The sequence below is a fragment of the Apteryx mantelli genome, chromosome 1, assembly GCF_036417845.1.
Source record: "Apteryx mantelli isolate bAptMan1 chromosome 1, bAptMan1.hap1, whole genome shotgun sequence".
Taxonomy (NCBI): Eukaryota; Metazoa; Chordata; class Aves; order Apterygiformes; family Apterygidae; genus Apteryx; species Apteryx mantelli.
The window spans coordinates 181,754,747-181,768,305 of NC_089978.1; the positions used below are offsets into that span (position 1 = coordinate 181,754,747).

Consider the following 13,559-nt stretch of genomic DNA (forward strand, 5'->3'; position numbering starts at 1 on the left):
GGGTAAAGTTGGAATTATGTAATAATGCTGTTGGGATATAGGCAAATTGCCTAATGTGGTTTGTTCAGTTTTTAATTTCTGTATTCTAGGATGTTAAATTACCATGCCTCTTAAAACAGTCAGAATTCACTAGTTCAGCATGGGTGGTGTTAAACTGCTGTTGAGTTACCTGTTTCATTTATGTGTTTATCTAAGATACAAATGTTCTTATTTCAGAAAAATATGTTGAAAAGCTTTTTGGTATAAACAGAGATCGAATGTCAGTGGATCAGATGGCTGTTCTTCTGGCTAGCAATGTCAATGAGAGTAAAGGTCATAGTAAGTAACTTTCTTGATAGATTAAATACAATATAGGCTTGGGTTTTTAATTATATAGATACTTTAATGACTTTATAACCCAAGAATGTTCCTTTTTTGCCTCTTAGTTTGTCTCAGTATACTAAATTATGCTTATGGTAGACTCAAGACAGCAGAGTTTTGTTATAAGGCAATAATGTAATAATTTCAGAGTCCAATGTGAAAAAATTACTTATGCACTTAAGATCAACAGATTTAAGTTGTATTGAAACTTGTGCCCTTCTGGTGCACTCACAGAATGTTTTTGTCTAAAATTATTATCAGCAAAAAATGTCTTAATCTTGAATACAGAAAAGTAAAAGATAATTTCTACTACTTTGCTTGTTTACAGCACCTCCGTTCACAACATGGAAAGATAAGAGGAAATGGAGACCAAAGTACTGGAGAAAACCTCCATTAGATAGTAGCAGCAGTGAGGAGGAACAGTTCCTTGGACCTATTAAATATGGTAATCCAGAAGTGTAGCATACTGGGGAAAAATAACCACCAACCTCTCCTCAACCCCTAATTTTTAAAGCTGTCCTTCAGTAAAAACACTTTTTTCTCTTGCTTTTTTGGCTTCTTCATACTCCCTGCATGCAAACTTTCTTTTGCCTTTGTTTTTGAGTGCGGTTTGACCCTAATTCATTCTAAACAAATGCTGTATGTTCTAATATGCATTAATAGAATACGTGATTGAAAGTTTAGATGGAATTTCTATTTACATGTTCTTTAAAGGAACATAGGGAACCATTCCCTAGAATGTTCCAGCTTTGTCTGTAGACCTAGTCGATGTTTCAGGACCGTAATAAGTAGTGAAGTTTCATGTGTTCAGTCAATTTAAATTTGAATAGAGTTAGTATTTGGTGTTGAGGTCAGGAGAAAAAAGTTGTTTTAGCATTTAAAATTTTGAAGCTTGCTTGAGCATCAGGGATTTTCTCATGTGACTCATGCAGGTGAGAGCTTTAGGTTCTGCTTGCAAATCATGTAAGAAGGATTTTGAGAGACAGAATTGAGGCAAATCTTTTTGTCAAACTTGCCTACTTCTTAATGATGCCCAGTGAACTGCCTCAGTGAGTGTGGTTTGACAAAAGTAGCCTTTTACTGCTGGTTTTCTTGCCCTCATGTTTGAAGTATAACTAGTTTTCTGTGCAGTATAGAGTTTTAGAGGATGCAGAAATAATCATATTTCACTGTGTTTGATGGCCGCACTTGAAATCTTTAAAAAAAAAAAAATTCAGTGTATCTATTAGTTCTAACATGACAGGTCATTTGCATTTTGAAAATTTTATTTGCAGCTCACCCCACAGAACATAAAGCAAAGGTTCCAGCTCTTGATGCTGTGGTGACTCCAGATGATGTCCGATATTTTACAAGCGAGACTGATGACATTTCCAACTTGGAGGCAAGTGTTCAAGAAAACCCCTGTGATGTACAACTGTGGATTAAACTTGCATACAAATACTTGAATCAAAATGAAGGGTAAGTCTTCGGCGTTTTTAGATTTGAGTTTTGTTCTTTACTCATGCTGCTATAATAAAGTTTCCTTTCTAATGTAAAAGAACTTTCTTTGACAAAGCCACAACTAATTTATCACTTAAAAGCAGGTTAAAATAGATTAGATTTCTTACTGTATGCAGTGTGGTACTTGAATAATAAATTACCCTAGCAGTTTATCTTTAGGTAGGTTCTGATTCAGAACGGAAGTTGATGGAAAGTAGCATGGTTCTTTGTGTTTGAAAAGTGTACAATCTAATGTATTCCCAAGATTACAGTGGAATGTTGTACTTCCAGTGATAAAGCAGTGAACCAATAAACTTAAATTTGTCTCCTCTACAGTGTGAATGGTTGGAATAATGTTTAAAACAACTTGCATCTGTAAGATTTGTTGCAAGAACAGGTCTGCCATATGGCTCTATCCATGTAGAAATTGTCCAGCTGAGCACTCGGTTTCTTATTTTATAGTTTTTCTTACTTTTAGATTTCTAGTTGTCTCTAGTTTGTTCCTCTGATTTATTCTGCAGAGTACCCTGTTTTTATTGACAAATAACTTCAGTAGGAGCTCTGTCATGGTGGTTTCATTGCAGTGATTCACTTGGATTCAGTAGTAAAGTACTAACATAAGGCAGAGAAAGATTGTGGGGAAAGTGCTGCAGCAGGGAGGAAAGGTGGTGGGGGGGAGCCCCTTTTTTTTTTTTTTTAAGAGCATTGTGTCAACAGTGGGAAATCTTGTAGAAGATCAATTTAGCTATATCGATAACTGAACATCCTAAAGGAGAGGAGGGTACGTTCGAAGTTGTTCGAGTTACTATGTAATAGTAATAAATACTAGCTGAAACATGTAGGCTAGAACTGGAAAGGCCAATGCAGGAAGTAGAGTACCTCCAGCAAGTGGCAGGGTGAGGAGAGCTCAGTTTTCTAAATATGAGCGTAGCTGGAAAAAGAGTGAGGAAAGAAGGGAGGAAAAAGTAATGGAAGGCAACACATCCTTCAACAAAAAAAAACCCCACCAAACCTCAAACAAAAAAACCCTCAGTATTACTCTTAGGAAATTGGGTGGTTTAGTTGACTGCAGTAGATTTAGGTTTTTTCTGGATGTGCAGTGCTCAGAGAAGAGAGAACAAAGGTTTGAGTCTTGCATATTATTAATTGTTTTGGTCTTATTTTGAAATGTGCGTTTTTACCTCCTAATGTCTATGGGCAAAGTAATTTCTAAGGATATTTTTAGAATAAATGTGGCCTTAAAAGTTTTCTGTGGTTTTATGGAAGCTTGATATTTATAAACTAAGGCTTAGCCATGTGGTTTGCAGTATATTTAGCTGTTTGAGCTGATCTTGTATGGCTTTACTGGTATCATCTCATGATAGTAATCTCAAAAAGTAACACCTAGAAACAAAAAAACTGTATGACATGCATGGAAACTTGGAATAAAGGTTTATATATGGTGAATATGGAAAGTAAATATATAACCAAAACAATCTTCTAACTTATTTTACCCATTTTAATTGAATTGGCACCTTATTTGAATCAGCCTTTTTTTTCTTAAAAAAAACCCCAAACTTTTATCTTTACATGCACTGTAATAATTCATATTTTTAAAGGGTGAAAATTCACTAAAACTTTAGTTTTATAGTAAAGGATAGCACGTGTTAACTTGATGACTGTCACTTTCATTCTAGTTACAAGCATCCATTTTTGTATTTCATTTTGTATGAGTCCTATTGACAAAACTACTGATGTAATGGGGCAATTCAGTGGGTGTGGGTTTTTTTATTTTATTTTATTTATTTTCACAGCTCATCATCTGAATGCTTAGATTCTGCTTTAAATGTTTTGGCTCGAGCCCTTGAGAACAACAAAGAAAATCCTGAGATTTGGTGTCATTACCTCAGACTCTTTTCAAAAAGAGGAACCAAGGAAGAGATGCAGGAAATGTGTGAAACAGCAGTGGAATATGCTCCTTCTTATCAAATCTGGTGGACAGTAAGTAATAATAGGCGTGTGAAATGTTTGTGTAAGTGTGCATTAAGTGCTGTAGAAACCCTGGAATTTCTGCATGCATGACAGGAGAAGTGTGGAAGGGAAGGGTTGATTTAACTAAGTTAACATTATAGCCTTTTGAAAACTGCAGGTGTTGCTCAGAAAATGAGGCAATTCAAAGTTATGTTTGAAGGGTGTTTGTAGAAATCACCACTCTTCCTCAGGTAATCGAAATCAAGATGTTGCATTTCTTAAGTAAAAGTTGGGGGTTTTTTTAAGTTTGAAAAATTATCTTATTTTACCTTAATTTTCTATGGCTCTGAATATTTGATCTTTAAGGATATTTTACCTGACATTTGAGGTTTAATGGGAAAATTTGGTGTGGGGAAGGAAGTATGGTTCGTAGGGTGGTAGAAGACATTTTCATACAAACTTGATGCAATCCATTTGCTTTTTAAACTTTAACTTGGAAACTTTACTGCTATTCTGACTCTTTTAATATGAAATATTTCTCTCTAGTTTTTGAATTTGGAGAATTCCTTTGACGGAAAAGACTATGTATGTGGGAGGATGCTACAGTTCCTAACGGAAGGGACAGGGGGAGAAGAAAATCCCGATCTTCTGTCCTTTGAGCTCCTAGAGACTCTTCTGTACAGAGTTCACTTAAGCCTCTTTACAGGGAGACATCAGAACGCTCTTGCTCTGCTGCAGGTAACCTCCAAGTTACCACCCCAGGAGTTGTCTTCATGTGTTTGTCCCTCTGATGCCTGTGACTCCAGTGGTTGCAGCTTTGGAAGAGCTGTCTCGTTAGCTGTTCAGTTGCTGAAGGAATTCTCTCGGAGACTTCTGTTGTGAAATATGGTGCCATTGTAAACTTTGTCTGCACCTTCTTCTTTGTTCCCTATTTTTTCTTTCCTTGTGTAGCAAATAACTAGAGCACTATTTCCCACAATACTTCCAGGGAATTGCTTTCATTTTGATTTCTGGTGAACAGTAGAGCACCTTTCTCCAATAACAGCCTGTGAGTAATGTATTGCCTTGGATACTCAGATGTTTCTTGTTGCTGCAAAAATTACAAACCAGTAGCTCTTAGAAGAAAGAGCAACATGCTCTAGGTGACCCTGCTTGAGCAGGGGGGTTGGACTAGATGATCTCAGAGGTCCCTTCCAACCTCAAACATTTTGTGATTCTGTGAAGATGGCATGATACTACTTAGCAGTATTACCTGTGATACAAAAATTGGAGACTGTTACATTAGAGGATTTAGTGATCTCATGAGCTCCAAAGTCTCACTTACCACAAGCTTTTATTACGATTGTAAAAGGCATTTTAGGTCGCTGTTATTGCTCTCTAGTTTCTAGATGAAGGTGAGAAAGAGGGTGATGACATCAGCCCCTAATAAAAAGGAGCTGCTGTAGTTTCAATAGCAAGTTCTTCCATTCCTACCAGCAGGTGGAGCCTGTTTGCTGCACCTTAGAATATTTTGCTAAATTGCGTGGTTCAGGGCTGCAATGCTTTTTACACTTTTCTGTTTAAACTGGAGCTAGGAATATGCTGCGTTGATTTGCTTCAAAAACTATTCTAAACACAGCAGTACTAAGAAATTTTTCTCTGAGTGTTTGGCTGAACAAACAAAAAGAATGGAGAGGAAAAAATTCAGTTTGCATCAAACTGAAATGGAAGTCCAGAGTACATTGGGGAAGAACTTGAGTCGCTTCCCCTCCCCTTTCCTCCCAAAACATCATTGCAAAAAACAGGGTTTTTTTATATTAATCTGAAAACCGTAGTTGGAAAGAATATCTTGGGGAAACTTATTTAACCATACTTAACAGGTAATTTCTAAGTAAAAATGCTACTTCAAAGTTGTAATGCTTCTCTTTAAAAACTTGAACACTTTCTAAAGTAAATGCTTTAGAAAGTTCAGTTTTCACCTCTTGCTGGATAAGTGTCTCTCTGAATTCCACCCCAATCTGCAAGCACTCTGATTCCCTTGAAAAAAGTGCATAGTTTGATTATCGAGAGAAAAGTTGGCACAACTCTAAGCCATGAGGTTCTGTTCTGTTTTAGGAGCAACTGTGTTTAGACTTTGTCTAATTGGTTGCTGTAATGATTTTATTTGGGATCTGCCAGTTTGATTGGGTATTCCAGTTTTGCATGTCATTGGTAGGAAAACTTAAAGCAGTGTTCTGGTTCTCAGTAACACTTCCAACATAGTGCAGCCCTGGTGCTTTCAGTAGATGTGGATAGCTGTAACTTAGCAGCTGTACAACTGGATCTTAAAAAAATAAACAAACCCCCAAACCCTAATAGGATATAGCGAGCATAATCCAATTCATGGGTGAATTGTCTCTGGAGCTAATACATTATTTGTATGTAACTGGAAGTAATTGTCACAGAAGTAAGCAGAAAAATTGAACTCATGTTGGGAGATGCATGGATTAAAAGTCCATCTCTGTTTACTTTCCAAGGCAAGAACTTTTGCAGGTTTTCTAAACCTGTTACTGTAAGTTATTTAGCTATGTATGATTTGAATAGTCCCACATAAGGGGAACTTAATCACGACTGACGTCAAGAATTATTAATTGCTTATTAATTTCCTGTCCTTAAATATTAAATACCCAGAATATTAAAACTTCTTATTGTTCCCTTTTCTCATTCTTAGATCTTAAAGAATTTATGGTTGAAATGTAATGCATTCCTTTTAACTTTTACAGAATGCTTTAAAATCGGCAAATGAAAAGATAGTATCAGAACGCCTTACTGTAAGTGACCGTTGCTTGGCTTGGTTGGCTTACATACATCTGATTGAATTCGGCATTCTCCCAGTCAAGTTCTATGACCCAGCTAATGCCAGCCCTTCAAGGATAATGAACAAAGAGCCATTTTTAATACCATGGCAAACAATTCAAGATGTGAAGACTGATCCTGATATGCTGTTGGCTATGTTTGAAGGTAAGCTTAGGGAAGTAAACTAGTCAGTATGTTACTTGTATGTTATAAATAAGGAAATATTACCCACCTTCTGTGATTTCAAGGCAGTGCAGCATTGCTGCTGAATACTCAGGCAATTATGATCAATCCAGTGAATACTTCATGATTTGAACATGAAAATGAGGAAAGCCTATGTTTTGGGGTACTTGGAAAACTCGGTATGTGTTATCTGTGGCTCAGTCTTAGCTTTTCTGCTGAAATAAGATTTTCTGTCAAGCTAGAGATCAGTTGCTTGTGACAACATGGGTTTGCTTGTTTTCTTGGGCTTTAAGAAAGCACAAAGCCAAGCTTCTGTTGCCGTTCCCTTTCTTTTCCCTGTCCCCTCCATCCCCATGCGTTTCCAAATATGTCTGTTTAAAAGTTACTTCCCTGGAAGGTTAGTGTGCTTGCTCAGGAGAGGCTGGCCAAAGCTTGTGCTTGTCTTCATTTAAAGTTTAAGTAAACAGAATAATTTTTTAAAGTAGTAAAATGAAAATATTGGAAGAAAAACTGTCGGCTGCTGCTGCTGCCTGATGGAGTCTTTCATACTGGCATCTGAAGATTAGTACTTGCTGTGTGTTAGCCAGCAGCAGCACTGGATTGCCACTGAGAATGTATCTATGCTGCAGATGGTAATGCAGTGCGAAAATACCTGAGGGAAGGTGTGGTGTTCAGTACTGGGTAATTTTATTTTGCTTCTCAGCATAATAAAATAGCCCATATTAGCTTTTGTCTCAGTAAAACTGCTTTCAGCACCTATGCTGGAAATACTGGAGTATACTTTTAAATAGAATGTGTTATACTCCTATCTGTAATGTAGCTTTAACACTACATTGGTAGGATGGGTTTCCTGGTTTTTAAACACATGAGGGATGACACTTCTGAAAGACTTTTCTCTTTGTATTCACTGTGGTGATAAATGTGACCTTTTCCAAAGGTTGTCATCTTCCTTTTTTCATAATTTACAAGAAGAGCATTCACAAAAATAACTTAGGTGCTTATGTATTGTAGATTCTTGATGTTAAAGCTTCAAATAAGTTTGAAGGTACTTGAGATTTAAGGGCTTGACTTTTTCTTTTTTTTTCTCCCCCTCTTTTTAAGATGCAGTCAAAACATGTACTGATGAAAGCCTTGACGCTGACAAAAGAATAGCTATGTGTTTTCCTCTCTACAGAAATATGATAGCTTTGTTGAAGCTTCTTGAAAGGTAATTTGTTTTTAAATATATTTTTCACTTAAGAATATTCAACTCTTTTTTTAATCTTACCTTTACTTTTATTTGAGGTGGGAGTCTGCTATAGAACTTTGTAGATCATTGTTGGAGCTCTGCCCTAACAACTGTCAGCTGTTGGAGAGCTTGGCCTCCTTGTATTTGCAAATAGAGCAGAGTGATAGTGCCTACAAAGTGTGGATTGCAGCGTTTGAGAAGAATCCTCAGAATGCAGAAATTTTTTATCAGATGTGTAAATTCCTCATCTCACAGGTAATACCTCACCCCAGAACCCTTTGCATTAGTCTTCTGGCTTTATGTAGCTTGTGTTTTGCTTGTGGCTTCAAAGCACTTATCAAATGGATTCATCTTCACAATATGTTTTAATGCCTAGCACTCCTTTTTATAGATGTGAAAAATAGAATTGGCAAATTTTATGATACCCTTACAGGTGGTGAAAGGTATTATATAAAATCATAAATTTAGAACCAAGATTGTTGGTTCTAATCCAGTGTTAACAGTATCCTTATGCAAGAATAGTAGAATATCCTAACAGTTGAAACTCTAATATATTTTCAGCTATCTTCTGCAGTCTGCCAACTGACCCTGTAAAATCTCCTTCTTGAGAGAAGGAGGGCAATGGAGCATTGCAGAGATAGGGACATCACTTGTTATTTGTTGTGCTTAAATTGTTCTTGTCATCTTTAGGTTGATATCTTACATGATGTCTGTTTTAAATTTTCTTTAATTAAAAAAAAATAACAGGGAAAGTCAGACAGTATTCTTTCACTGTTGCAAGATTTTGTGGCAGCTTTCTTTGAGAATGCATGTCAAGAGCACAGTCCCATGGATCTTTTAAGGTATGTTTAGAACGTTTTTTTCTTTCTTTTGGGGAAGACTAGTGTGTGGTGGGTTTTTTTTTTTCCCAAAACTACGCAGTTTTAGAACTCTTGAAACTCTGTTTTTAACTTGGCATGTTTTGGTAAAACTTTAGTGAATTATGGTTTGGTGTTTTAAGTTTTATGCTTCTTGTTTGTGCACATACACAAAATTGTAAAACACAAGAACTTGGAGATGAAATAACCAGCAAGTTTAATGTCTGGATTTGGGGAATGTGTTGTTTTTCCCCCCAAAGCTGAGTGCCTAAAATTGCATGCCCGAAACTCTATATCTAGGCACTTGCAAAAGACCTCAGTCCAGAAAATATGTGCACGCTATTAATTAGGGGACTATTATTGCTGAAATACACAGGTTGGTCTTCAGTCTGCTGAATTTCCACCTGAATCTTAGGCACCTAATTGAGAGACTCCTTGAAGTTCTAAAATACATTTCATATAGTCAAAGAAAAGTAGATGCCTATGAAGGCCTTCAAAGAAAGACCATCTGTACTTAAGCTTATGCCAAGTTAGGTGTTAGATTTTTATTCTACTTAAGTTCATTTATATTAATTTTAGTACTGACAATGCAGTTCAGCTGACTTTTGGTAGATAATTGTATCTTAGGAGTTGATGCATTTTATGTGGAAAAAGCAAATGTCTGAGATTTAAAGAGAGATTTAACCTTGTATATAATGAAGAAAGAAAGGAGTAAATGCTTTAAGATAATATGTCTGGATAGAGTTAAGTTATAATCTAAGAAAAGTAGGTGAATCTCCTCCTCTTTTATTTTTTTAATACATCTCATGAATTGGATTTCAGAGCTAAATCTTATGTCCACATAAATTTTGTTTTGTTTTGTTTTTTTTGTTGTCCCTTCCATGTAGCAGAATATTCACATGCTACTTTTCCTCTTGTAGGTATCTCTTGAATTTTCCAATGCCAATTGAATTTACATCACCCCTCTACAAAGAACATCTTACAGATGACGTTGTAAATCAGCAAATCCCCTATCTCTGGCAAATCTACTGGTGAGACTTTCTGAAGTATTTGAGGGACAACTATTGGATCTAAGTAAATTGAGTTTTCAACTGTGAAACAATCATCATTTGTCAAAGTATGTCACTTTGAGTTTTTTAATAACCGGTCTGCCAGTCCTTAGAGAAGCTACCTGGCTGCTGCAGAACAGAGACAGTTCTATGAAACTGTGAATTGCACATCACCACAAATCCTACACTTGGGAAATCTTTCAGAAATTCTTCCCTATTTGGGACAGTGGCAGATGTGTTCATTTCAAAAAATGATCAGTTGTTTAGACTTCTGTTTTAAGTCACTTCTAGTAGCTTCCTTTCATTTCTTCCAGCTTTCAGTTGCCTCCTTTTATTCTTCCATAGTTCCCTACTTCCACCCTATTAACTTTTTGTTTAGTCCTGGTCTCCCCGTCTGTTTTGACCCACTGTTTCAGCTGTTAATGGATTTAGTAACAACAGGCTGTGAGAGCTGGAACTTTTCGCAGATGGCCCTCCATATCAAAGGAATATGGCAAAGTGACCTTATGATCATTGTCATGTAAACATGAGCTTTGATTTTTTTTTTTTTAATTTATTTTTTTTGTTTTCCTTTTTTGGTTTCTCCCACCATTCCTTTTGATAACAAGAATATCCAGGATTGGCCAGCAGGCGGTATAAGCTATCATGATGGCAGTTAAAGAAAACTTACTAGTTTCTAATGTGGTTACTGGGATGTCGACTTATGCTACTGCTTAAGTTTACCTCCCCATGGTCTGGGTTTGCCATCTTCAGAAGTAGCTATTTGGCCTTTCAGACAAGTAAAGGGGCAAAGATAATAATCCTTCAGATATTGACTTGAGAACTCCTTAGAACTCCTTCAACTCTGTTACTGATAATTTTTAATTGATGGACAACTTCTTAAGAGATAAACCGTGTTTTCAAGAAAATCTTCATATAAAGTTTAGATAAAATTATCTTAATGCTTTCTTTTGGTGTTGTCCATGAATTCCAATTTAAATGAGTTGGTTTTAGTTGTCTTTTCTTTGCAAGTTCACTTTTTTTAGAAGGTTCATACTTGCAAATTATAAACATTGTTAGAAGGACGCTTGAGGTTGCTGTCTAGTCATTAGAGACCTTACTTAAGCTCAGATGCATCTGTTTTTAGGCACTTGGTCCTAAGATATAAATCAGTGCTCCTGAAATAAATTCCTAAATTACTTATAAAGCTGATGGACAGTTGAGTGCTTCTGTGCTTGAGTTTGGTCACAGTTAAGTGCCTACAGATTTGGGCCTATGTATCTGTCTTTCCTTTTTCAGGTGCAGAAGACAAATGACATCAAAGTTCACTTTTACCAGGTGGAAATAGTCTGAGTGAAATTATCAGAGCCTGAAAAGATTAAGGAACAATGTTTTATTGTGAAAGATCATTTTATTCTATCTATATGTATGCATACATATATATATATATATATATAATAATTTTTTAACAAGATTAGCACCCTGGTGACTTAGTTTCTGTTCTTGCTTTCCTCAAGAACTATGATCAGGAATTCTGATGATCACTGTGTGGCCCTAGTCAGGATGCTTCTACAGGCTGTAGCAAGGTAGCCAAATAGCCCTTTCCTATTTTGAAATTCTGTAGTCTTCCTCATGATTTTTTTCCACTTACAACTTAATGAAAGCCTTCCCCTTTATTCATTATACCTTGAAATAAGGATTATTGACTGAATCTTGAACACAAAATGTCTGTCTGCTTCTGTCTTTGGAAAGGCCCTGTATGTTGGTCTGAGCTGTGGAACAAAAGTGTTTTGACTGCTTTTGTCAATTTTTTTTCTATCAGCATATTTTTACCCCAACTCCCCAGTAGTATTTGTTTCAGAACACTGATTTTTGTTGCCATTGTCTGATACAGTTTCTCAAGTGTGGTTTCTTTTAGTATAACTTTGGAATTTACTGTCCTGGAGCTTTCCATAGGGAAGCTCAAGACTTGTCTCCGTTCTGTAGCAGTCAGAACATCCTTACTATAAGGATTACTAAAAAGGTACTTTACAAGAGTAGAAGACAGTGGGTAAGTTTTCATTTCTATTTAAGTTAAAAATTGCATTTAAACTGTATAGTTTCTATATTCTGTATTACCTGTGGTGTGATACTTGCCCATTTTAATAAGCTGACTGACAAAATAAGCCTGTAATGCTGCTAAACTGAAAAGGTTGTTTTTTCTTGCATCTTGAGATGTGAAGTTCTTTGTTTCTTACTCTTAATATTTTTAAGCAAGCATTGTGTTATAACTTTTTTTTTTTTTTAACTTTTACTATAAACAGTTTGTGCCAGTCTCTTCATGCAACTGTTGGCGAAGCACTGGATGCTTTTGAAGCAGCTCTGGGAGCAGTGATGCAGCAGGAAACTGTTCAGAACATTTGGCTGGAGTAAGTTCATAAGGAAGGAAAATAACTTAATCTTGCAATTAAGTGAAAGTCACCAGAAACATCTTTTATTTTTTGTTTTCTCCCTTCTAGTTACCTTGTTTTTATCAATAGCAAAGTTGTTGGATCCAACAACAAAGTTCAAGAATTCAAGCTTTTTACTGACCTAGTGAACAGATGCTTGGTTACAGTCCCCACACGATACCCAATTCCTTTTAGTACTGCTGATTATTGGACCAATTATGAGTTTCATAATGAGGTAAGAATGTTTCTCTGGACATTTTTCTTTAAAGAAAAGGACTGATGGCCTTTCGGCAGGTTTGTGTAGTTTTATTTGTGGAAATAGAGCACCACTAGCATATGTACACTGACAGCTAGGAATTAGTAGAAAAAGAAACAAAAGATCTGAGGAGAGTAGTGCTCTGATTCAGTAGCAGAGGAACACCTAGCGCCGATATTTTGAATAAAGGGTGGTTAAGGCAAAGTGAAAGAAAAATTACAGCGTGTTTTGATACTGTGTGGATAAAGCTGTTAATGACAAACTATCCTTTCTTAGAGAAAAAAGAAACTGTGTGTAAGGGAAGGAAGAGAGGGTGGAATGAGAGGTGTGCAGAGTTGTAACACTGGGAGATGGAATTTTAAGTTGTCGGTTGTGATCCTAGACATTATAGTGGTTGAGAAATAAAAGAAATGAAGTAGGAGAATCAGAAGAAGACTGAGTTGAGCACTTCTGAAGTTTATTTTGTTTGTATAAATCCTAGGTCCCATTTTATTAACATCCAATATATTTTTTCACCTATTAAATAAAGGCTGGAAGGACTGTAATTTGTGGTGTTAGTGACTTGGCATTAATTATTGGCATGAGTTGATTTTTTTGTTACCCTTGAGGGATAAGTTTTGTATTTGAAATTATTTCTGTGGTGGTAACTCAGTTTAGTCACAATACTTAGCTTCTAATTCTGTTACTTTATCACAATTAGACAGCTATAAAATGTACTAATGTTTATAATTCCAATTTTACAGGTAATTTTTTTTTATTTGAGCTGCATTCCAAAGTCTCAACATTCCAAAACCTTGGAACGGTTTTGTTCTACCATGCCTACTAATCCTGGACTTGCATTGAGGTATGTGAAAATATTTGTAATTAAGACAAACATCTGGCTAATATAGCCAGACTTGCTTGATGTGTTTTGTACTACAAAAATGGAACTCTTCCGCTGTTTCTACAAGTTGCTTGAGGCTATTTGTGCCTTCT

General features: G+C 36.1%; 1 protein-coding gene across 4 annotated transcripts in view; it reads left to right on the forward strand.

The window, feature by feature from the left end:
• ZFC3H1 (zinc finger C3H1-type containing) overlaps positions 1-13,559 on the forward strand; it is a 42,517-nt gene that overhangs the window by 23,988 nt on the left and 4,970 nt on the right. For all 4 annotated transcript variants that reach the window (XR_010886626.1, XR_010886628.1, XR_010886627.1 and 1 more), the window contains exons 19-31: positions 217-318; positions 689-805; positions 1,635-1,818; positions 3,633-3,819; positions 4,336-4,527; positions 6,531-6,768; positions 7,888-7,993; positions 8,071-8,269; positions 8,762-8,856; positions 9,792-9,902; positions 12,203-12,307; positions 12,398-12,563; positions 13,328-13,428. Coding sequence is in view for 1 of the 4 variants with exons in the window: in XM_067313304.1 (XP_067169405.1) it covers positions 217-318; positions 689-805; positions 1,635-1,818; positions 3,633-3,819; positions 4,336-4,527; positions 6,531-6,768; positions 7,888-7,993; positions 8,071-8,269; positions 8,762-8,856; positions 9,792-9,902; positions 12,203-12,307; positions 12,398-12,563; positions 13,328-13,428 (1,903 nt within the window). In the remaining 3 variants the exon portion in view is untranslated. The remainder of the gene's footprint in view (positions 1-216; positions 319-688; positions 806-1,634; positions 1,819-3,632; positions 3,820-4,335; positions 4,528-6,530; positions 6,769-7,887; positions 7,994-8,070; positions 8,270-8,761; positions 8,857-9,791; positions 9,903-12,202; positions 12,308-12,397; positions 12,564-13,327; positions 13,429-13,559) is intronic.